The 25816-nt window shown below is 40.7% G+C and overlaps 1 protein-coding gene and 1 long non-coding RNA gene across 10 annotated transcripts in view; one reads left to right on the forward strand and one right to left on the reverse strand.

Annotated features, from left to right (window-relative positions):
- Positions 1 to 25816, reverse strand: part of arhgap32b (Rho GTPase activating protein 32b) — a 229049-nt gene that overhangs the window by 9601 nt on the left and 193632 nt on the right. For 4 of the 8 annotated variants that reach the window (XM_046039714.1, XM_046039709.1, XM_046039712.1 and 1 more), the window contains 10 exons: positions 22465 to 22587; positions 22256 to 22333; positions 20018 to 20099; positions 18296 to 18346; positions 17096 to 17170; positions 6602 to 6751; positions 3340 to 3442; positions 1151 to 1295; positions 493 to 575; positions 12 to 119 (listed from right to left, as the gene is read on the reverse strand). In XM_046039714.1, coding sequence (XP_045895670.1) covers positions 12 to 119; positions 493 to 575; positions 1151 to 1295; positions 3340 to 3442; positions 6602 to 6751; positions 17096 to 17170; positions 18296 to 18346; positions 20018 to 20099; positions 22256 to 22333; positions 22465 to 22587 — 998 coding nt within the window. Of the gene's footprint in view, positions 1 to 11; positions 120 to 492; positions 576 to 1150; positions 1296 to 3339; positions 3443 to 6601; positions 6752 to 12824; positions 13061 to 17095; positions 17171 to 18295; positions 18347 to 20017; positions 20100 to 20355; positions 20374 to 22255; positions 22334 to 22464; positions 22588 to 23263; positions 23357 to 24396; positions 24531 to 25816 lie in introns of those variants that run through there. The other 4 variants (XM_046039715.1, XM_046039716.1, XM_046039713.1 and 1 more) reach the window with 4 other exon arrangements.
- Positions 10959 to 24578, forward strand: LOC123963167. Of its 2 annotated transcripts, XR_006823132.1 has the most exons (5): positions 10959 to 11124; positions 13363 to 13474; positions 13751 to 13857; positions 23227 to 23329; positions 24390 to 24578. It is a non-coding gene; the product is annotated as an uncharacterized LOC123963167 (long non-coding RNA). The 2 variants fall into 2 exon arrangements; XR_006823131.1 differs by lacking the exons at positions 23227 to 23329; positions 24390 to 24578 and having other exon boundaries at positions 13751 to 14191.

Genomic DNA, 25816 nt, shown 5'->3' on the forward strand with positions numbered 1-25816 from the left:
GAGCATCACACCTCAGCAGGTTGGGCGCCCAGACGATGGCCAGGTTCTTGCTGTGCATGTTGGTGATGTAGCTGAACGCTGCCAGGCGAGAAAGGTGTCTCATCAGGAACTCCAGGGTCCTGAGAATCAAATATTCATTTATTCAGATTTAATTGGCTCCCACTAGTGATGTGCCGACTAATGGCCATGATAGAGATACTTCTTCAGAGCATCAATATTTTACTCTGTACCCAAATCCCAGAGGAGTGTCACTTAGAAATTAGCATTTGTATGCTTTCACAAAGGATGGGAAATTCAATTCATCATCAGCAACACAAGGATCAGCCGGGACCTGTTAAATGATTTCATTCACTGCAGTGTGGCACTACAAAAACCCTTGATTTTAACATTAACTGACACACACCACTGATGTGAATGCACAACGTGAGTATGCATCTGTAATCTGGGAGTTCCTGCGCCTGCCAAAGGGTGGCAATGTGCCTCTACACTGACCTGTAATGCGGAGGAGGAAGCTGCTGGATGACATCATGGATTTTGATGAGTCGCTCTTCGTCCGTCGCTGCTGATACAGCCTCCTTCAGAGTGAAAACAATGGGAGGTATGGGGAGAGAGGGAGATAATAGTGGGATGTGTCAGTGTATCAACATTAAGCTCATTCACTTGTCATCCCGGGTTCACACTGCTACATGAAGCACGGAGGGGACATCGGTCTGCAGCCCCCCCCCCCCCAGCTGCCATAACAACCTTTTAGCAAACATTTACTTCATCTTCAGGGACTGTTATGCTTGGAAAAGGTTTTTATTCCTACAAATCACGCAGAGAGCGGTTTGCTGTATTTTGTAATGATAGGGTGTGTCAAGTACAATGATATAATTTTAGGGGTTTCTGTGACTCATAACTGTAAGATAGATAGATCTGAAGACTTCAGATAAGATAAATGTGAGAAATTTCCTTTATTTTCTATAGAGATCAAGCACAAATTTAAAATCAGTTCTGTCAGTCACATCCTATCAAGTGTCCTTTGGGGCATCGGTGCACACAGCAACTCAAAGCAACATAAAAAGTAAAGCTCTGTAATAGACTTGTATCCACACACTAGTATAAGGTACTGGTGTGTGCAAAGTGTTTAGTCTTCTAAGACTTTGCTTACAGAGAATTTCTCGTAGAGCTGGTAGGTGAGCAGGGGGTTGGGCAGCTCTCTGAAGTAGAGCTTACACAGCGAGCCAACACAGTGGATGTCCTGGATGTAAACATCTTTGGTCAGGTCGGGGATCTGCTCAGAGTCAAACTCATGCCTGATGAAAGAGAAAGAGGTTAAAGGCAGAGTCAAACTAACTTCTGAAGAAGAAAAGGCATCTATGAAGAGATGGATAGATACAAGACATAAAGCAAAGTCAAGCTGCCTTTCAGTAGTGTTTCAGGAGAGAGGATTGTTGACATGTGCATACACAACTTTTCAACAACAACAAAAAAAATCTTCCCATTTTTGTTAAAAATTAAAACAAATCAAAAGTGGTAATGACGTAGTCTCAGGCTGCACAGTGGACACTGTAATGTGGTCAGAGGTGTACAGTATGTTTCATATTCTCATTCTAAAACCCTTATGTGACTGCAATTTATTTACTTCAGTTTATGCTAAACTGGAAAATAACACACAGTAATGAAATTGGTCTTCGTGCCCTCCAAAAGTCTAACAAAAGACTCAGTGTCCCACATAATTACAGACAAGCCGGGTGGTGGTGGCGGCAGCCAGAGGTGTGTCAGCGTTAGCAGGGTTTATATTTTCTATATCCAGTAGCTTATTTCTTTTTTCACCATTTTAATTCTACTTCATTCTCCACCTTATTAACCTACCTAGTGTTTACTCACTAATTGAATCTGCTCCATTTCCCTTCACATATACACACACCTACACCTCTGCTGCAAACACAGCAGCATGCCCTGCCTCTTTCTCTTTCTCTCCACCTTATGTGTCTGCTCTGGTGACTTTCTCCGTCAGCAGCAGACTATGTTGTATAAAATTGCAGAAAGACACAGTTAAAATATAAAGTGTATGTGTGGGAAACACTGGAATTAGAGATGTGGCCTATATTTCTATATGCTCCAACAATGAAAATTACATTTACTTTCATTCAACTGAAATGAGACACATTAGGCTGTATTTATCTCTAACCACCAAAATAAATGAGTTACAAAAGCATGTTTTACTCATTAAAAGGTTCAAAATGCACTTGCCATTGCTCACAAAGCTTAATGCGAAAGTACACTAATCACTGAGGCTGATCAAGAGTGTGTTTCAACATTTCTATAAACTCCTCTCGAATCACATCTGGATTTTTTGGCAGCTGGCCAATCAGGGGACACTGTTTAGAGAAAATCTATTTCAAACTGTAGAGGTGGAAATTACACCTTTGGATGGGGTCCTCTCCACATAAGCAGGCTTAATCCTATCCTGTAAACTAGGGGTGTGCGTCTATGATAATATGTTGCTTTAACGACATGTGAGCACACATTATGGAGTACACTCTTACTGTTTGATGTCAGTAATACTTGCACTGGTGATTTCAGGGTTTTTATATTGTTTTTACTTGAATGCTTTAGTTTTAAGTAAATAAAGAAGAAGACTTTTACATTCATATTTAAAGGATGCCAAATATTGTCTAATTATTATTATTATTATTATGACAAAATCCCAGAAAATAATATTTTTGTGTCAATATTGCACGCCCCTAATTAGGCACAGGCCTGTTACCGGTTTCAAGATATCCCGCGGTATGAAAAAGTCAAGGTTTAAAACCACTAAAATCTTCTGTTATACCGTTGCAGAGTACTACGTTTCTGCCATTTAGTACAATAGTTACATTTAGCTGGTATCACGTCTGTACTTTTGTTTAAGTCTTCCACTATTGTGTACATCTGTTATAATTATTACAACATAAAAAACAACTGCTGGCTCTCTGGTGTCTTTTCCACTGTTTGTGTGTTGTACGGAGAGAGGTGTGTGTGTGTGTGTGTTCCCTTTTACAAGCCACACCTGCTGCAAAGGCTCCGATTACAGAAGTACAAGTACTTCTCCTGGTATGACAACATTAGATAGTAAAAACTGTAAATGAGGATCAACTGTTACACTGAATGTCATCATTTTTCTTTCACTGACACAATAATCCTAGATGGAATTTATATGTTATCCGCCTTCAGATGAGCGGTACGATGGGATTAGATTTGTGAGCTCCTCCTATGATGAACGACGTTTCTATGGAAGGAGCATGCACAGAGAGCTCTGGATAAACATTGCATACAGATAAACATTGTAATAAATAAGCAGTGTGCGTCTCATACCGCAATTTCTGAATATTTGAGGCGATTCCAGAGAGGCGGTAGATGCCGTCCACCACGCCATGTTTCTCGATGAACTCGGTGCAGCTCTTGAGGACCTGGGGCACTGAGGAGAGAAAAACAGCAGTCAATATTTGTCCAGGCTTCACTGAACGCTACAAGGTCAAGAAGAAGGATGACTTTCCTTTTTGATGTGCAAGTACAGAGTTTGAATAATTAACTTTGTAGTGCTTTCGGAAGGAAAAAGGACTTTTCGAGCTGAGTATGGAAACATTTGAACCTTGTGAGAGATAACATGTCTGTGAGTGAGGCAGCCAATCACATATGCTCAGCTTCAAAACACAATGCCAGTGATTGTGTGTTAGAGAGGGACAGACGAAAAAAGAAAAACCTCAGAAAAACAGAGCTTCTTCATTCTCCTTCAGCAACCATGAATCATACAGACATGTTATTTATCTGTTTGTGTGTGTGTATATGGGAGATAAGGATGGTGTGTGTCAGTGTATAAGGAGGCTCCCAGGCCTCCCACAGCTCACACATCATTCCGACGATGACAAGAGAGTGGGACACTCGCCGGAGCAGCTGTTCAGACAAATTCCACACATAGCGAAAGAGAAAACAAGGCGAGGTTTGAGGAAACTCGTTGGCATTCTGCAGCAGTGGAGAGGACAGTGAGGGGGCATAAATCCTCTCCAAGTCCTTTACATAGGAAGATTTTGTTATGAAGTCCTCTTATCACAAATATACACGTGTTTGAATGTGGAGTCAGTGTTGGACACACAACAAGAATTCATCTTTCAACTCCTTAAAACAGTACTTTAAAGGCTCAAACTATGACAAAGTGAAAATCTTTCGGCACTGAATATAGACAAATCTGGACACTAATTGTCTAACTAATGTGTTAAGCTTTCAAGCGCCATGCTAGCTTATAATTTGAATCATCCAGCCTGTAATCAACAGATATGCATAACTTAATAAAAAAAAATTTTGTACTAAGCTAGGAAGGGATATGCCCGGTGGTCGCTCACCATCCGCCCCACGTAGGCAGATCCCTCCTTTAGCGATGCCTTTTGCAAACATGCCCCTCAGAATGCAACTGAAGCATGAAGATTTAGGAAAATAAAGTTCATTTCATGGAGCATAGGCTCCATTTGGCTTTTAATTTCTATTATCTGGAGCAACTTAAGACAGCACAACAAGACGTCTAGTTGTCTGTTCAAACTGGACTAAATTTCACTTAAGTTTTGTAGATAATACCTTCTATATGACTCAACATATAACCAATTTCAGTGGATGTCTTGGCAAAACGGACTTAACGAGCGCTTCAAAGATCAGGAGTCTGCACTTTTTTCCCCTCCATCGGTTGTTTACCATGTTGGTAAATCTGAATGAATTAGACTTTGGGCTTGTTGATTCCAGAAAATGAACTGAACTTTTGAATTGTGGAGAATCTAACTGATCTAAACGATGTGCAGCATGTCCAACAAAAGTTTAAACAGTATTTGTATTCATGATCTAAGCGGCTTAGAACTAGCTCAAGCGGGCGACCTGGCGGGCTTTAAGAGGTTTTATACAAGAACTTCTATAAAAACCAGACCAGGCCTCTAATAGAGACCTGCGTTTTTTGGTCAAAATGTGTTCCCACACCCGGCCAGTTAACGGGACAGGCGGCTATTTGGGACTCGGCTATTAATTAAAGTTTTACGGCAATAATTACATTTTTGTGGGTGGCTTTCATTCATTGAATCCTTGTGCAAGAAAAATGGTCTACACTGGTCTCTCATTTGTTAATGCAGAACAATGACTTTAACCAATGAAAGTTTGCTGTAGCACATTTTTTAAATGACCTGCCCCATCCAGGCTGGGATTGGTTGGTTCACAGAAAGTGACATTGTGGTAGGTTGCAGTCTTTACTCACACACTGTGCCCATAAGTAGTTTTCCCAGTTTGCGCTTATCTATTTATTTACGAGTGAAATGGTGGCACTGTAGAACTCTGCAAATGCGGGTTAACTAGTCAAGTACCACCGCTGTAATTGCTGCTTGTCTACTTCTGCCTACCTCGATTTGTCTATGTAGTAACAGAGTTTCTGTGTTCTACTTTTAAACTAAAAATCATAATCATTAATTGTGTTTCCCTCGCTTCGCATTTCTCCAATTCACTGAAGCAGTCAGAACACCTTGACCATCTGACCCAGCAAAGTGTGACAGAGCAGCTTATCTCCCCATGTCAAGGTAAGGCAGGATGTACAGAGGTCAAGGATTGACTCCTTCACCCAACACTGTGATCACCGTGAGCAAATGTGCTGGTGAGATAAGAACCATCCATGTCCAGACACAGAAGAGGATCTATTAATGTGAATAAATGGGTTTTCAGGTTGGTGTCAACATGAACTAAAATGAAGGTATTGATCACGTTTCAACAGGAGAGTAGCATCATAACAGTGGTTGGAGTTGATGTTACAGTGTAATCAGGAGAACATCATCATCTCACTCTGTCATTGAGAACATCACACCAGCTGACCTGCCAGACCCCGTGCTGCTGAGAGCTCTGAAAATCAATGTGGCTGCAGCAGATAAATGCAGGTATGGACTTATATCTGAATTCCAAGCAGAGCTGCTGTTTATTAACAGTGTGTGTAGTATATCTGTTTGATGGAAACAGATGATCACCCTTTGGGGGAGCAGCCGAAAGAAGAAGAGTGCGGCATCAATCTTCTCGAATAATCATATTTCTCAAAATTTAAACGGCTAGGCATCCAGGAAGACATTTATGGGGACAAATCTGCAGTGGAATGAAGTATTTTTAGTAAAAAAGAGAACAGCAGAGTGCAGTAGTGAGTGGCTGTGTCCACCAAAGCGTTTTTTCCTGAGGCCAGCGTCTTTTTTTCCAATTCATTGCAATCAGAGCACCGCGTTTTTACAACATAGCTAAAACACCAGCAGCGTGAGGAGGCGCTGAGCGCTGGGCATTTTTTTTCGGTCGCATAGAGTTGGAAACACAGGCCCTGAATTTATCTTGTCAACAGGTAAACATGGAGGACTTTTTGACTTTGCATTAATCAGGGAACAGGTGAAATTAGAAATCAAAGACAGCCTGTAATGTAAGCCTGTTGCCAATAAAGGCCTGTTCTCTCTGCCATAAATCTAGGCCCTGGTAAATTGAGGCCTTGGTGTCTATTTGAGAAATTATAGTGTCAAGAAAAAACAAAGCATACATGGATCCAGGAAATACTGCTGCTCTCAGGTGTCTGCATGTTTCTCACCATCATGACCGGAGTTGAGGAGGTGTTCTCCCAGGTCGCAGCCGAACACCCTCTCCCGGAGGATGCCTCTCTGCTTCAGCTTCTGCTTGGTGGGCCTGGACTTCATGAAGGAGCGCAAAAAGGTGATCAGCTTCCCGTGCTTCTTAGACACTAGACAGTGAGGGAAGGAGAGAAAGACACATCTTAGATCTCTTACACAACTGTTTACTGCTCTACAGTAACACTACTGACACTACTTAGGCTCACACAAGGTCTGTCTGTGAGTGAAACCCCATACAAGCCGGTCAGGGTTGTCCCATTGTACATTTCAGCTTCATTCTAATGCAAACCTTTCCTTTATGCATGTGTAGTTTCCTTGAGGCAAAAGCTTCGTTCTTAAATACCACCTCCCAGGCAACTACAAAGGAATCCTCCTACTCCCTAAAGTATACTCTGCTCCTCTTCGAAACAAGAAGAAAAAAAAAAGGAACAGACCTACTTAAAAAACCCAAACCGCACTAATCAGATATTATGTCTGGGAAAGGGTCGTAAGCTTCTTAAACTACGACAATGGAGCAGGCCTCGATTCCAGACGTTTCTTTTCAAAAAAAAAAGAAAAAGAAAAAATCACACACTTGTCAGTCACTGAGATGAGATGACAGTAGCAGAGAGTTTTTCCACTAGTGGGTCAGTTTACTTGTCTCTGCTACTGTCGATGAGATGAACACATCAATTTTCCTTTAGCTGAGAATTCAGTTCAGTTTAAGCCTCATCAGTCAGAAAAAACAGGATGTAAAACGCTAAAACTGTTTTCCACCGTCTGACCCAATAAGCCTCAAAGTACATCTAACATGCCATTTCTCAGTGACAGTAGGTGCGCTGATGCTAATCAGTCAAATGTCAGGGTAGATGTTATGTAGAAGAACTGCAGCTCTCTGGAGATTATCGATCAAAAACAGTTTACCTGCAGGGTTAAAAACAATGTCACCATCTTAACGCTGTACTTACTGACTTGAATATTAGTAAATTGTACACCTCTGTCTGTTAGGAAGAGGATCATACCCCAGTGAACTCTTAAATCGGCATCAGTTGCCCCTTTCTCTCCATCTTTCATACCTTCACTGTACTGTACAGCTTTCCACTCAGACCTGAGACATCGCAAAGAACAAGTCGTCTCCCAATCCACCCTCATCTTTTTTGTCTCTGTTCTCTTGCACTTGTCAGTGGTCAGCCCTCAGCTCTTGTCACTGCGTCAGACAAGGCATGGCCGTCTCTCTCTGTGGACACCTGAATCTTGATGCCCTTCACACTGACTTTGACAAACAACTCTTCCATTATATTACTCCTTCACTCTGCAGTCTTCCACAGGACAACTACCTGTTCTGAATCCTGGAGACCAATAAATGGTGGTGGGTTACACAGCAGCCACACGGTTCACGCTCCTGAAATCTGAAACATTTAAAATGACCTTGCCCACAGTCTCAAACAGCAACCCAGGAACCCTAAACGTTTACTACTAAGTCCAGCATTAAAAACATCTCTCCCCTATCTATGATCACTGTGTTCTTTTAGCCACACCACATCTGGAACTTCACTAAACACACTGATGACACCAACATCTCCTTCCTGTCTGAAGTGCTCTGGCCTGAAGTGGAAAAACTGCTGTGTCGCATCAGTTTTTTTATCTATATTTCAGGGCACATTCCTTTCACCGATTATAAACACAGTCACGATCACAACTCTTCCGCTTCCCTCATGTGTTTCACTGCCTTGACATCATATTTATTTTACCAGCTTCAGACTTTAGACCAACACAAACGCACAGGTTGCAATTTAAAGAAGAAAGCATTTACAATTCAATCAAATAAATAATGAGTATTTGGAGAGACGCAATTTTGATATGATGTGCCAAGCTGAGCTCTTTTTCAACTAGAGAACAACTGAAAGTAGGCCAGCGCTTACCAAACTGTATCTCCAGACACAAAACAAGCTGAGTTAAAGAAAGCAGAGGCTGAATTGTGTTTGGAAGATAACAAGAATGCAATAAAAGTGTCAAGGCAGCGTCTTCACTCACAGCTCTTCAAGCGCAGATTTATCAGAAGTGATGATACAATGATTCAGAGACTTCAACAGCATCACCAAGGCAGCACACGCACGTGCCGTTATGGATATTATTATTTAAAAGGAGCGTCCCAAAACATCTACTGTGTGAGACTTGGCCCGCTTGCCCAGAGACCATTAAGTAAAAATTAATGAGGGGCTGTCAGTTTTGCATGCTAAATGTACACTGTGGGGGTAAATTGCATACAACAGGCTTAACTGACAGTCCATTGAGTACATTTAGAATGCAAACATCAAGACCAGAGTCAAACTAATGAGCTGATGGGAATGGAAAGTTACTTTGGAGCTGAATTAATTTCACAGTTTCTCATTGGGTTGGCAGAATCCTAACTAAAATATATGCACATAGTGATGGCGTGTAAAATACTGGGCAGGAAACTCTGTTCAGTGACACTCATTACCCATTCTATATGGGTGGAGTAATCATTTATTTTATTAAGTATCAAGAAAAGAGTGACAGGGTAAAAAAAAACTGGACACTGTTAGGTTAACATCTAATTCACTTTAAAACACATTGTTCAAAATAACTGAAATGAGGTTCAGACTTGGTCTCCATTCTTTATTTGTCTACCCACTAACCGCTCTTTACTACACTTTACTCACACTGTGAGGTCCATTTTCTCATTTCAGTTTTTTTGTAGATGATAAACAAGTCGGCTGCAACTAATGATTGTTTTCAATGTTAATTTATCTGTCAATTTTTCCTCAATTAATCGATTAGATTTTTAGTCTATAAAATTTCAGAAAAGGTGAAAAATGTCCATCAGTGTTTCCCGAAGCCCAAGATGAAGTCCTCAATTGTCTTATTTTGGTCCACAATCCAAAGACATTGAGTTTACTGTCACAGAGGAGGAAAGAAACTAGAAAATATTCAATTCTAAAAAGCTGGAATTTTTCTTAAAAAATTACTCAAACCAATTACTTGATTATCAAATAGTTAGCGGAGCACATATCATTAAATAGTTGGCAACTAATCGATTAATTGTTGCAGCTCTAAACAAATCTATTCAGTCAGTTAGTGTTTTCTGAATTATTTTGTCTCACTCTTCCAAGTAAATAAATGTTTGAACCAAACCTTTGAGTCTTGAGTCTCTACTTTGTGCCATTTTACTGAAGCAGCGCAATCAAATCTGAATCAAAAGCCGGCCTCTGCACCAACATCCGCAAACAAGACCCATCGTTTCATTTCAGGGAAAAGTGGAGCTACAATTCACCCCTCAGGGAGAAATTCCTTCTGCACTGCTGTACCCGCGGATAAACCCGCTGAGGCAGCTTTGTTTACTCACTGTTACGGCATGAAAATGGGCCTTTAGTATCATGTAGAGTAAGGAGGGGGGCTGACTATGCAACTGCGTTGGCTTACACTGACACGTCACTTTTATTTTTGAAGCAAGACTGGCTGTAAGACGTGAGGAAGAGGAGTGCAGAGACAAGCATGCCTCTCCAGAGGATGGACAGAAACTACCATCTGCTTGCTGTCAAGGCGGATGACAGCCTGAAGGCCGGCAGCTCTTCACGCATACTCAGCACCGAAACTGCCTCTGACACAGTCACTGTTAAACTCCAGCTGGGTAAAGACATTTCAGTTAAAGGATAGTGGGACTGATAAAGCCTTAACAATTGCTTTATGTGCCTCTAATTACTACTAATTTATAACTTGGGGCGCTTAAAGGGGTTTCCCAAGACATTATACTGAGTAAGCTGTTTTCAGTGTCAGTAGTTCTAACCATGACTGGTAAACAGAGCTTCATGTGTGAAATGCCTCTTTAACACACAGACAGCTGGGATTAAGTATTTCTGGATATTTGCACAACTCATAAAATCTGATGGTATATTTTTGACATGTGACACACTAGGAGGGGGTGGGACCCAGATGTTTAAAACTAGGGAAATGAGAGCCAATTCCCCATGCCTCACACTTGCATAACAGATCAAATCTAATCTACAAATCTACTGCCTGAGGAGCACAGTCAAGTTTCGGTTGCACCTCTTAACTGACTGTGTGTCTATGACAAGGCTTTTCCCCAAGAGAGCCCAGGGATGAGGAGAAAAGAGGCCAAGCATTACAGCAGGAGCTACTACAGACGCAAGGGCAGACATCGTGCTTTCTTTCCCTGCTCTAACCCAAAACCAAGCGCCTCATTCCATTCAGTTAGAGAGGAGCTTTTCAAAAGAACGCAGATTGGAGGAAAATTCCAACTTCATAGCAACACAACAAAGACCATTGCTTCCTAAAGTAGAGCAGTGACACCACAGAACCAATCAGCAGACTACCCTGAGATATTTGATACAACTGTGTGTGTCAGTGTTCCCTGAAAACACAACCAATCCTTTGGGCTTCACAACGCTCTCATCAGCGCTCAGCTCAGCCTGCACCCCCTCCAGACTCAACTGCCACACACGCCTATGTAGGCAGCCAAGCGGTAAAATTCTAATTGCCTTCCTCTTCACTGTTGTAGTTTCAGAAAATCATTATGTGAATGGGTTGGGTATGATTACATCATCTATCTCAGAAATCCACATGCTGCGAGAACAAGAGTTGGACGCGACAAAAGCTTTTCTAAATGCATTAAAGGTGGGGTATACGATTCTGGAGAAATCAAACACCATGATCTAACAACGACACAACATATAATGTAACTATTGTTAGTTAAGTTGTATGGTTAGCATACCATGGTTACAGCTGCTGCTGCGAGGCTAACATGAAGCTAACATGCAGAGAGGACGAGACGGTTCCAGAGTAGCACACCAGTTCCAGACAGCGACGCACCTCTCCTGAGAATGTCTGCAATTTCAATACGATTGAATTGACTCAGCATAGGACATACTTGATGATGAAAGTGACTAGGTACAAAGTAATTTAAATATATTCCTTATGCCACAGTTAATCTTGTTGAGGGAGTTTTCCCAGAGAAGTTTATCTTTTACAGCCACAAGAAGTCAACAGGCCAACTTAATGACTAATATCATTTCCTGATTGCTGTCATTTGTGGCATTTGTCCATTGAGAGGCGATTACCACAGAGATAATGTTTGCGTTACTTAAGTTGTTTTTTTTAGTTTGATAACAGTGGGGAGACTCTGTGTTTACATCCATTCACACATCATAACCATCTCCTGTTGGTGTTCTTGGATGGCTGTTTAGTGTATAAACAACCGAGCAGTGTGTGCCTATTAAAAGCCAGTCATGAGTGACAGTGACCTCTGTTTGCACAACAGAGCCTAAATGTGTGGCGGTAGTGGGAGCAAAAGGCCTTATAGTGCCTCGATGCACCACAGAACATAACTTCATTAGAGGGAAGAGAAGTTAGAGGGGTGATGTGAGCTGGGTCCTCTGTGGTTTCACCCAATATTCATGCCAAATGGTTCAACTCTCACAGCAGAGAAATCAGGAATCATGATGTCATGAAAGATCAACAAATACCAGCATCAGTGCAGAGAGCAATTTTCAAACCACTGAACCACAAATGGGTGCCACTCTTCCAAAGCCATTTTTTTTTTTGCCAAATTCAAAAGTAATATTTATTAATTTGTTTTGGCAAATTTCAGCAATAGACAACAGACTGCCTCTACCTGCCTGGTACTGTCAGACCAGGTTTGACTTTTCTGAGCAATGACAGGAGGGCTGCTTTATTATAGAGGTGAATGTTCATTCAGATTTAACAACTATAAGTTACATAGTGTGAACTATATATATATATATAAAAAAAATAATAAATAAAAAAGAGTTGTTCCAAAACTGCATTTTAAAAGTTAAACTTTCCTTAAACCTCGTTTTATATATTATCATAAAATGTTTTCTTTGTTTAACAGCTTACATACTCTGACATTAGAGGGAAATTATAAATATTTTAACAGGAAATTGTTATTAATAAGCTATAAAACACGTAACGAGAGAGAAAATCGGAAAATGAGGAGTCATGTGAGGAAGGAGCAATATTTCCACTTCTGTTAGGCCTAGGAAACCCCTTCCATCATTCAAAGTGCTCTCTCTTCATATTGTTTATTCCCAATCAAAGACGAGACTGTAGAATTATGTCAACTGTTAACGGTTAAAGGTATAGCCGATTATATCCATCTAATATATAAAATGTAATTCCACACAATTTAAAAGCATGTCTTACCTTTGCTCCATAACGCTGGACTTCAAAAAAGTCCAAAGTTCAACTGTCCACTTATCTTTTCTTACGCTAACCGCAGACCTGTAACGTTACAAAATGGCGATGAAACGTCTTCTGAGTGGAGCAGAAACGGTGACGTCTGAATAACCGAGTGAGAGAAATACTAGAAGTTTAAAGTGTTGCGAGCAGAGCGCCGCAGACTTTTCTCTTTCTGTCCGTCTCCACACAAAGCTCCGCTCCAGCGTGCTGCTTTCCAGCCCCACACGTGCTGCCTTAAAGTGCTCCCGGAAATATGGAAATTACCGGCTCTTTCTAAGCTCCCACATCCAAGCTCAAAGGTTGCTGCATTTTAGTGCTACTATCCAGATATAATTAATAAATGTGTTACGTAACAAAACAGCCATGTTAGATGAAGCCGAGCTACTTGGTGAGTCAGTATAACAAGAACAATGGCTTTAAGAATGTTACCGATGGTTTTGTATATACAAATCACTATTGGCCATCAGTTGCTCTCATAGCGTTCTCATTCTCTTCCCTTAAGCACACCAAACCTTTGCCTCCCAGTCATTTTCACATTGCTGATTGTCACATGTGCTCGATTCTAATGTTACGGACAGCATCTGAAGGCAGCACGGGAGTCAGGCAGCCAAGAGGTGAGCTGGTGGTTTACACAGTGGAAAATACTCACTGCACACATGCTCCCTGCTTTTATTCTCTGTCAAACCTTCCATATTGAATAACTGCTTAATTTGTAAATACATACTTATGTGAATATACTAAGTGTATAATTTTAGGCCTGTAGTCAAGGTTCAAATAGTGTTGTTACAAACCCTTGAGACTGAATCAGGTTGAGTTGAGAAACTAAGTTGTTTCAATATTTCCTATTATTTATTATTATTATTCTCCTTTATTTTCTTCCCCTCTCCCAGACCTAATCTCCCATACATTGCCAGGTTTACAGCTGCAACATCCTCAAAGATGGACAAAGTTTAACACATTCAAAAAACTCACGGAGCTCCAACTGGTCTGGTTTCAGGTGCGTAGACAGACCATCAAACTCTTGTACACTGCCGACTGTCAGAATAATTCAGTCTGACGTAAACTTGAAGATGGCCTTGCCTTGACTTTAAATCAGCTCTCCCCTCTGAGGGGCCCCTGGCCTCCCTGAAAGCATTATCTTATTAATTCCTTAACTAGCTTAGACCCTAAGCAGACATGTTGAGTCAAAATAAAGTCCAACTAATTTGTTGTTGGTCCAGAATCACAAGACTGCAGTCAGACTTTTCCACTGCATGCCATGCATTTGTGTAAGTTCAACAAAGACAAACATTTCTTTGGGCTGATCCTCAACTTTCTTTTTGCATTTAGGTTCTGATATTTTCCATCTTCAGTGGTGGAAAGCAACTAAGTACACTTTTACTCTAGTACTTTACTTTGGAGTATGGGGTATTTCAATTTTATTTCCTCAATTTAACTACAATTCAGAGGGAAAATTTGATATTTTTTTTTCCACTACATTTATTTGATATCGATAATACTAGCTGCTTTTCAGATTAAGATGGTGAGCGGATAAAACACACCACGTTGGGTTGTTTTCGGCTTGTGACCCCTTTTGGCAGTGTGTAGTTTAGGCTCCTTGTCATTTTCATATGCATCTGGGTTGTTAGCAGTTCCACCAAAGAGACATTCCCCCTCTTAACTACTCAGATGGTTTCATTTGAATAGTTGTTTGAGGCCCAAAGAAAAAAAAAATCTGATATTTCACTTAAAAACAAAGATTCAAAGCCAAATAACAAAATTCTGTAATAGAACTTGTGACCCTTTGGAGGGGCCTGACCCCAAGGTGGGTAACCTCTGGGGAAAATCACTGAAAAAGTCAAACTAAGTTCAGCTCAAACAAGTTCTGTGCAGCACGAATCACAGTCATATTGTATGTCTCCTGTACACTATCACTAACAGACCAAAAATACTTGAAATGGTAACTTCCGAACATACAGAGGGAACCAGTTTTCTCTGGACAAATCATGTGGAGGAGCTGTAACAGGCACGATGCTAAATAAAAAAGATACAGTTTAGAGTTTAATTCATTGGTCCACTTTGAATACTGCTTTTTACTTTAATATGTCAGTCACGATACCTTTAAAATAAAATCCCATGAATTCAACATTTGTGGCGCTGAAGAATATTAGCAAAGTGCTGAAAAACACCACTCACCTAAACAGGAAGTAGTGTGCTGCTGCCCTGATGTCATATCGCATATAACAGGACGAGATGATTAAGTATCATACAGCTGCTATTTTGCATGGATCTGAATGGCTTATTTCATTCCTGGGATGTGGGAAAAACGGGGCAGCTGCATGCCAAGTTCGATGTACAGGAGCAGAACAGCATGCTGTCCGCAACATAAACATGGCTGTAAATTAGAATTCCTACCTGCTGGTTAAATGCCTGTGTAAGCTTTAAAGCTTTGCAACAACACAGTACATAATCATTTGCTTTTGTAATGACACCAACGCGACAGATCACAATAATGATGCAATACAACTCTGTAATGCAACTACAGATGTTCACGTATCGCTGAAGTCTACTGAAGAAAGCAGAGATGTGAAAATCATCTTTCTGCTTTACACACTTACTTTTACAGTTTACAACACAGCCTGAGCTGTTAGTATGTAATCAAAAGCAGCCTCCTCCAAACAAAGGTGTGGTCTACAGGACAACAACACTGAAGCTACAGAGCAACACGTTACATGGGGGACATTGCATAGTTTCACAGCCTAGTACTGGATCACCAGGAAATGATCTGAGATCCTCTGGAACAGGAGGACAAACCTTAGTCTGTCTCACACATTCTCTCCCCATTTCCCTTCCTCTCTCCTTCACATAACCAGCTGTCTTGGCTCATGTATGCTCACAGCTGCCCAAATCACTGGTCCCCAGACATGACCAAGGCCTACACTGAGGAGGGGAATGGGGGCTCTACATCTGGGTCAGTAACTGGTTGGTCTTTTGGGCTGTCTGGGGAGGAAAGAAGCTCCGTCATTATTTACTCAAAGCTCACTTATCTTCACATTGATGTCAACAAAAGAGCCTTTAACTGAAGAGAGCAGTCTCTGTTCTTCACTGCAACACAAGCACATGGACTCAAGGACTAATAACCCCTGGGTTCTATGTCTCGATTTTAACTGGAGCAAGGCAGCATGTTAACAATTTCCATGGTTTTACTGGGGAACAGCAAAGGTTAGTGGTGAGCAAAGTGGATCTAGGCAGAGCAAGCATATTTTTCCAATACTGTGTGGCTCCCTGCAGGAATGTGCTCTTTCAGTCACCATGGAGAGGGAGACAGAGATTCTTACTGTTGCAGGACAAAGCTTAACGCTCAATGGATGGGTTTACAGGCCCCCTCATTGTAAAAGGATTAAATAAATCAAGGCCAGTCGAGACCTAGCACCACGGCATCCCTGCCGTGGCCTTTCAGCTTCGACCAAACAGAAACACACAAACACAGCTGGCCCCTGTCCAGACACAGGGTACATTCAGCAGCATTGAGAACTGCTGTAGTAACCTGGCTCACCCCTGAACTCATTTGCATACACCTTGAGGGGCGAAAACAGTAAAAGAACAGGGGGGTGGAGGGATCCCATTGTTCTCTTTTGAGAGCAACATTTGAAAAGTGGGGTTGTATTGTTACACCACTACATCTAATCCCAAAATGTTATTCCTTTTACATACAGATTCTGTGAAAAATTTACATTCATTCTCAGAAAACCTGAAACACATCCAAAATACAGCAGGATGATAAGAAGAATCTCACATTGCAGAAGGAATCTGCAGGAATTTAAGTAACAAACTTAAAGGCAAATATGGCCATTATTTGGATGACACAGACCATTTATTTTATGAGCATATAGCAATTTAAATGTAAGAAAGTTCACACAAACACACACTGGAAAAGACACCACATTACTGTGCTATATACGCTCTACTATTACTGCACAACCAGATGTGTCTAAAGGCTAGAGATAATGGACAAGTGTGTTAAAGGTCACAGACAGGATAGTTTATTACATTGTGAAAGGGTTTCCTCTGGTAATGCAACACCAAAAACATTTTCCTGTGTGAAGAGTGAAGCTAAATCCCCAGTTTGAAGCGATTGTGACAGGTAAACAGAGTAGTGGTATTAGAGTCACACTGCGCAAACACATCATTCGGGTTGTGGAGTTAGGTTTTGGTTAGGGGATGGCGGTGCGGCACACCAAAGGATTTTTGTCTACCTGAACTTAGGCTGTAGTGGTTTAGAGGGTCGGCCACCCATGCACTGTCCTGTATTACACTCTCCATCTCCAAGTCTGCATGCAGCCCGATGGACAGATGGACCAACAGAGAGATGGATGGATGGATGGATGATGGAGAGATGAGAGAGTCAGCAGAGGGAGAGAAGCACTTCAAGTTAGAGAACAGAGCAACTGTGTACTTTGGGAGTGTGAGGTCAGTAGTTTTGCATAGAAATGATACTTTGATGGTAAAGCAATAAACTGTTTTGTCAGACAGATAAAAAAAAAGTTTAATAATGAATTCAAATAAAGAAACTTTGTATTCATCAATAAAACAAGTCTTATATGAGAGAACTGAACTTTAAAGTTATAATCCTTTATAATTTCATGAAGTCAAATTTAGTTTTTGATAGTATTAAGGGTTGGCATTTATTAAGCCATTCAGTTAGTGTATTTACATTCTGTAATTACACTTTTTATTGTAGGTAAGATTCAATTTGCGTGAGCTGTATTTAGTTACCGCTAAAGCTAACCCACCATTTCCTGCTGCTGCTAGTTCCCATTAAAATTATTCAACTGGTGAAACACGTGTTGGCTTTTATTGTCAACCAGTCACAAAAGTCAAAAGAGTCAAAATGCATCTACAAAACAAGACAATAGTCATTTTTTAAATATTTAAGGGGCTAATGGAACAGCCTGGACTGTTAGATAAAGAGCTGCACATTTCCAACTTCTCAGTTAGGTAACCAATTCTATTTACCATTTCCTGATGTTGTGGGGAAAACTTACTCGAACTGTGTGCAGCATGAAAGCCATGGAGGTTACTCACAACATGATGGAAAAAGCCAATATTGACTGAATTCTTTGTTAAAACCATGTAAGTTTGTTTGGCTGTGTGTAATCAGATACACCAGTTTACACATCTGTTGTATTACTGACAAATTAACTGCTCAAGAAGTGTTTCCTGCCCCCAGAGTCGTGGAACATGAACTATCAAACAGCATTTGCTGGTATTAGCTCTGACCATGGCCACTGTCAAATTAACCAGGACTGAAATCGTAAGGATTATAACTTTAACCACATCTAAACTCTAATGAACAAAATGCCATACAAGTCCAAATGTGCAAATGCATTTTGTGTGTGAGCAGGTTAAGGTGGAGTGAGTGGGCAGGTGGATGAAGTGTGTATACCAACACGCACAGGGAGGGAAGAGACTCCAAGAAGCAGGCTGCAGGCCAGAGCAGGGGGAGGCTGAGGCAGAGGAGTCACAGTCAAATGCAACAAATCAAGACACATGCTAATAGTAATGCACAGCTGTGCTGTGAGACATCAACAGCATTAATGATGCAGTGGAGAACAAGCAGTGCAGTTTTTACACATAAACAGGCAGCTTAAACGCAATTACATTTAGTTATTTGTTCTGCCACTGATAATGAGCTTGATCCAGGATCTGCTCCTTTAGAGTCATGTTAATATGACAACAGGGCATTTGCAAAACCAAATATTAGACTTTACTTATTACTATGTAGTATCTATAGTACTATATAGATCTATAGTAATATAGACCAAGATTCAAGAAAATCTTCTAACTTTATTCAGGATATCTAAATCACATACTTGACATGTGGATACTCTGTAAAGGAAAAAATGCATGACTGACAAATAAGGACCCATGCATAAAACAAACAAAACAGCAACAAGCAGTAAAACATTGCTCACATGTAGCTGTGAGGGGAATGGGCAGACAGATTAAGTCATGAACTGTAGAGTGTGCTGTGCGTGCACTGCGAAGTTAACTCTCCACCGCAATGTGCACTTCTGATCAGTCACAAGGTCAAAGGCTCAAAAATGTGGGATTGGAACTTGATTGGCACATCAGAAAACATTGGCGTCCAGCACCCGAAAGCCTGCGCCTTTAATTATATCCCCTCCCTCACAATTATGGATCGTATAAGATTGGTGTTTTTTTTTTTTGCTGTGTCATCCGTTAATCCAGACCCCGGAGTCTCAGAGGCTTTTCGATGGTTAGGAACCCCGGCTCCACTCGCCCATCCCAAAAGCCAGCCAGATGGTTGTGAATGTGAGTCATATTGGTTGAATGAGTCGTTGGATTTGGAAGATGTGACGTGGACTCGTACGAGACATTGAGGTCTGATCAAAAGGGCTCAGTCATATCAACAAGATGTGAGCTGCTATTTCTGTTGGGTGCTTCAGTGTGTGAAGAAGTGAGGGCAAAGTTCAAGTTAAGTTCAACTATGAATGGCAGGCACCAACCGGTGTTAAGTATTCTCTTTGACTGCAATAGGGTTATGTTATACATTTGTCTCTGACACTCTCAGGAGCGTGCTAAAGAGCTTATCTGTTTGCTCTGGACAGCAATAGATTAGCAAAATATTTGCTTTGGATTTGTATAGCTGAATCAATATAACATGATTAGCGGGCTATGTAAGGGGATGACGTGTCAGAATGATGAGTTTCCTTTCACTGCAACATGATCAAAGGGAGGTTATATTATTTTTATACTGATGATTATTCTACTTCAGTTCTATGAAAACATGTGAAGACCTCTAACAAAGCTCTGTATATTCATCTTCATTGGCAGGTTAGGCAATATCTACACCTCCACTGCATTTCAGTCATTAAAAATAAAATATACAAAAAATAGTAAAGATATTAGAATACTTATAATCCACAATAGAGCTCTTGTTGTTTAAACTAAATCAATTCCATGGCATACCAAGTCTGTCAGACCAGTAATAATACGTGTGGGGAAGGTGTGACGTGCGCAAACACACACACACACACACACACACACACAACATCCACCACAAACCTAACCACTTCCTGAAAATGTAGTCATATCAGTGAGACATTAACTGCCATCAGTGAAGGGTTTAAAAGGAGGAGGAGGAGGAGGAGTACCTGGTTTTGGTACCGTGTTGGTCATGGACTGCGGCACTTTATCATTTATGAGTTCCACACACTCGCTGGGAAAGAAGCCGACCTGGAGAGAGCACAGCAATGAGACAGGCAGGGTGAGGTGGGAGGAAGTCCAATCAGATTTAGATAAAATAATGCAGACAGAGAGAGACAACACAGTATCTGTACTGAGGTGTGGTTGTCACATTAATGAAATGGGTCTGGCATTAGAAGCACTGTGACACACGTGGCATTTTGGACTTGGTTTGGACATCTATTGATCAGGTGATGAGGAAATGACCACATCGCACATAAGGTACATATAAAGAGTATCTGTGTACCTGCTGCTCTCGTGAACTCTGGGACAACTTTTAAAGAGTGATTAAAAACCTGAACTTAAACTTTACATTGTCTAAAACTGCCAGATGCAGTCCAAGTGGCAAATGGCACAAACCCACACAACTTGTAACATCACTGACTGGCTGACTGACTACCCCCTAAAGGATACAGGTAGTACTTCAGGTGTTGCTCAGTAAGTTCCCCAACAAGTCCTGTTTGAGTTTCAGTCAGCCATTAGTATCAATCTAGTGTGAATATATACATGTACACACACACTCAAACACACTGCAAACTGCATGATATTATCCTGCAGAATACCTATTCAACCTCTGTGACTATGTGTCCTCCTTTTATTTGCACAGTTCTCTCTTAAATGCATTTACATTGAGAGGGGAAAGGCGCACCTTGTCAATACTTCCTAAAATGACAAACTAACTGTGACTCCAGCCTGCTGTGCCAGTTTGTTAAATCCTGTTGTGAGAATGATAAAAATGTGAAGAAAAGGACACTGGAAGCAACTGGTTGTGGTTCTTGGAGGCGGGGGGGGCTTCATAAAAGCTGTTTGATTGCCTAAAAAATATACAAGCCATATAGTAACATGATTCGCCTGTGTTTTAAGACTGATAATTGTTGACTGCTTAGCTCAGATTGCAAAAGTACAAGTTAAAGTAAGAAAGATGTTTTGTTTGATATACTGTTTTATATTTTAATGTGTCTCTGCAGTCTCTTGTGCGCTGACCTTTGCTCGGCCTCCAGAGACCAATCAGATTTCAGAATAGACAGTGATTTCCAGAAAAAAGAAGAAGCGAAACTCTGCTCTTGCTGGCCTCTCGACTCTTTAGATAAATAAAAAAAGATCTCCCTGAGGACACGTGTGTGTATCTCGCTCACATGAAGGGTGGCGTGATTTTCGAGTGGCCTTTTATTGTGGCCAGCCTAAGGCACACCTGTGCAATCCCCATGCTGTCTGATCAGCATCTTGATATGCCACACCTGTGAGGTGGATGGATAATCTCGGCAAAGGAGAAGTGCTCACTGACACAGATTTTGACAAATACTACTGACAAATAGTTACAGCTGTGATAACTTGTTAACTTATAACTTGAGTCAGTTTTAGAAACAGTTACAGTGTTTTGGTGTCTGACAATTCTTTAAATGCATTAATCTGTTACTCCTACTGGACTTCCTGGATTGTATTTGATTGTCTCACTGCTACCTTGAACAACATACCCCTACCAATGCAATGCTGTGTTGTTTTAACTGCTTTCTGTTTGCTTAGTGTTTTGTACATTTGTCTTGGTGTAGCCTATGCACACACGCATAGTGAGGACATACTGTCTTGCTCCTTTATTATTAATCTCCATTTCAAAATGATTGCTGTTTGGTTAATGTAGTTTTCTGATAGCCTCTGAAAAAATTATGCTCAAAAATCTAATTATGTGTTATTCATTATTTGAATTTACATATTCCCTCTTCATGTCAGTAAGAGGCAAAATTGAGAGTACTGTGAGCAGATAAAACGCTTAGACCACATAGTGGTGCTGACAGCTGAAACTGGGTGAACTAAAGTCGCCTGTAACAAATGTCCTGAACAGCACAGATTCAGTGTATTACAAGATTGCACTACAGACAGCGTAGGAATATGAATAAGTTCAGCATTACAGGGTGAGGTACACACCCTGTAATCTGCTCAAAAGCTTCACAATAGAGGATCTGTATCTTGCAACAAACTCAGAGTATTTGAAATCTGCCATCCAAAGAAATGTTCTCTCCTTGTCCTTGAAATACCTCAAATATAAATCAAATCAAAAGTTCAGAGTCAGAGGAAAGACAGAGAGACATAAAATGTGTTTGTGTATGGGGTTTTTCCCCAGCCTGCCAAGTGTTCTGTGAGCTGCATACCTGAAAGCCATGCTTGCCCCTCCACCATGTGGTGTCTTCTTTTGGGGGCATGTCAATCACTGACACAATGTCGCCAACCTGCAGAGAGCGACAGAGGGAGGAAAGAGAGAAGATTAAAGACATGTCTGATTGCCCCTTTACCTCTTGTCCATAGAACATTTCAATGATTACTAAAACTGAAGGCATTATATAGTGAGCGTGTGTTTCACCTCAAAGGACAGTTCGTCTGAGGCCTGGGCGATGTAACGCTTGATGACGTGGGCAGCAGCAATAGCTGGCACATTAATGGACGACTCTTCATGAACCAACAGATGATTTCCCTTATTGTCAACCTGGTACACACACACACACACACACACACACAGTGTACATGTCATTTCAACAGTGGCAGCCATTGACTAACAAATGACGTTGGGAAATGATCCAGAAACATGACAATATAATAGTCTCCATAAAAAGCTATTTTGGTGAAGTGGTGAGGTAAACTCAGCTCATAGCAGCTTATTCAAATACTTTTGTGAAGAAAGAATGAGCAGCTGGGATGGCTAGAAATTGCTGCCAATACATACTACAAGATTGTAGTAATCCTACATCAATTCTATAGAGTATATCTATAGTATTCCTGTGGCTACAGAGACCTGTATTAATCTTTTATAGAAAAGTAGAACACTATAAGGCCCCAGGTCCTTGTCTTAGCATTGTTTCTGTATTTTCCTTATTTATTGATGCAGTTATTTTTAAGGCATTTCTCTTTGTGTCCAGCAATTTTGACAGCAACCTCTACCTCTAATTTCCTTATTCATAATATGCTGCGGTATAAATTAATTTCCTGAATGACCATTTCATGTGTGGTGTAAAGCCATTGAAAGGCATAAATAATAATAAATAATAAATGATCTGAAGCAAAGCCTCAACCTTTTGGCAAAAAGGCTCTCTGACCCACTGTAAACATCTGTTTTTTTCTGCCAAAGAGTCAGTGTACTCCTTAAAGACAGATGACAGCCTTACCTCCATCCATGTGAGAGCGGGCCCACAGTTGATCTTGTTGTCAGCGATTGCTGAGAGCCGGGAGAGGTAAGCCAACAACATCTGGGAAACTGACTAACATGGAAGAAAACACACCATTTACAATAAATCTTTCCATTTATCCCAGATAGTACAATTTACTACTACGTACTACTGTACAATCCACTACTAACACACTCAATATTAAACTTAGCTGTTACAATGGATGTTAATAATTACAAGTAAAAGTCATCGCCTTCTTTAGTTGTGTTTTTGAGGGACAAAGGCAGCTAATTACACAGCTAAAGAGTGTTGCATGGTAGTGAAATGACATTTGCAGCTATGACTTCATATGACTGCCCAAAATCTGACCATTTAAGCTAATGATAACACTACAGAGAAGATGGGGTAGGACGCAAGTTTCACCTCTGGTAGGGGAGTTCTTCTGTCGAAACCTGCAATTACGTCACTGTTAACTACTGGGACCTTTTGAATCTCATAAAAACAGCTACTGGTGAAAGTATAATAGTGTGCTGCAGGCAGCTTTGTAAAGCTATTACTCTGAAAGCATCCACACACACAATACCCCTCAGTGATGAACTGGTTTTACCAGTTTGGTTTGATACCTAACCTCTGTATTCCTTTTAAAGCCTCAATCGGACCATAAAGGTTTCGCCTGACTCAATACTATCCACAGGCGGGCTGAACGGGGAATAACTGGCAAAAAACCAAAGTGTGCATTCCCAAGACAAAACCCACGTCGTTCATATTGCATATCAAAGCACAGTAACTGGAGGAGGTTTTCTAGATAACTGATACCTTGTTATTTTGAATTTAAAAGTATATGGGCAGCAAATGCTATCATTCATTTAATTTAGGGGCTGACTGAGTACTGAATGGTTCAGTGAGAGCGTAAACAAAGCTGTGTGAGATCTAAGAAAAGCAAGGCTCCCCAAACCTAATACAAATAATCTATAATTAATCTAATAATGTATTAATTTTGCATGCTGTACATGAGAATATGATCATTAGTTAAGCCTTTACATGTGGCCAGGATTACTTTCAAGTTTAAATGTGAGGAACATGGGATCTAAATCCAATATATCTCCTCCTCCACGTTTGTTTTCAGTGCTTACCTCTGACTGATCAGTCAGACTGTCCAATCGAGGCAGCTCAGGCAGCTGGGAGAAACGTCGATCATAGATACAGAGGTGCAGATGCTTGTCCAGGACACGGAAATCCTCATAGCTGCGTTTCACAATCCAACTTCGACCCTTCAGAACAACAACAAAAATACATGAGAGTAAACAGCATGGAAACGGAGACAGAGATCACATTACCTGATTAAACAGCTACATGTGAGCAATGTTTCTATTTAACTGCAACTAGGCTTAAGTTGATATTTTTTTCACTAATTAACATAGGAAAATTAAATGATGTCTAATGCATACCCTGTAGACAGGTGCCTAGGAAATGTTATTTAACCTTTATTTAACCACGAGAGTCCCATTGAGATTAAGAACCTCTTTTGCAAGGGTGACCTGGCCAAGACAGGCAGCAGCATATACAAAAATAAAAAAACACATATAGGTACAGACAAATAACACAGAAGACTAGTAAGCTAACATTTTACAAAATCATTTAGAGTTATTTTCACAATCTAAGAACATTTACATTAAGGCATCTGCCTCTAAGTCTTTCATTTTGGATTTAAAAGCATTTAGCAAGATTAATTAATTCAATGAGTTTCAAGTGCTTTTGCAACATATTCCATGCTGAGGGTGCAGAATACACAGATGCCTTTTTTCCAGTTTCTGTATGGGTATTTGGAACAGAGCATAAAGAAGTCCTAAGAACACCCGTTACTTTTCTGCATGATAAGACACATAAGTAGCTTGGCAGCAGATCAAGAATTGCCTTATATATGAAGGTGTACCAGTGACAGAGCCTACGGGTGGCCAGAGGAGGCCATCCTACCCCAGAGTATAGCTCACAGTGGTGAGTCAGCGCTTTGCAATTGGTAATGAACCTCATGGAAGCATGGTAAGCTTTGTCAATCATTTGAAGACTGTGCACAGGTATGCATATATAAAAGATCACTATAGTCCAGAACAGATAAAAAAGTGGTGGCCACAAGTCGCTTTTTTACATTAAAAGAAAAACACAGCTTATTTCGAAAATAAAAACCCAATTTTAGCCTCAGCTTTTTCACCAGGTATAGCACACGTGGCTTAAAAGTCAGGGAGTCATCAATCAAAAGACCCAGGTATTTATAGGAGTTAACAACTTCCCCTCAGAGTCACCACCGGAGGGATGTTTTGTGGCCTGTTCCTGTATTTGGTAAACAACATAAGTTTGGACTTATCTGCATTTAGAACTAATTTCAGCTGCATAAGGATATTTTGGACTTCGATAAACGAATTGATGCACAGCAAAACATAACAGTATCATCAGCATAAAAATGAAAATTAGCATTTGACACATTTCGACCCATATTGTTTATATAAATAGTGAATAGAAGTGGACCTAATACAGAGCCCTGTGGTACACCATTAT

Source organism: Micropterus dolomieu, linkage group LG23 (assembly GCF_021292245.1).
Source record: "Micropterus dolomieu isolate WLL.071019.BEF.003 ecotype Adirondacks linkage group LG23, ASM2129224v1, whole genome shotgun sequence".
NCBI classification, from domain to species: domain Eukaryota; kingdom Metazoa; phylum Chordata; class Actinopteri; order Centrarchiformes; family Centrarchidae; genus Micropterus; species Micropterus dolomieu.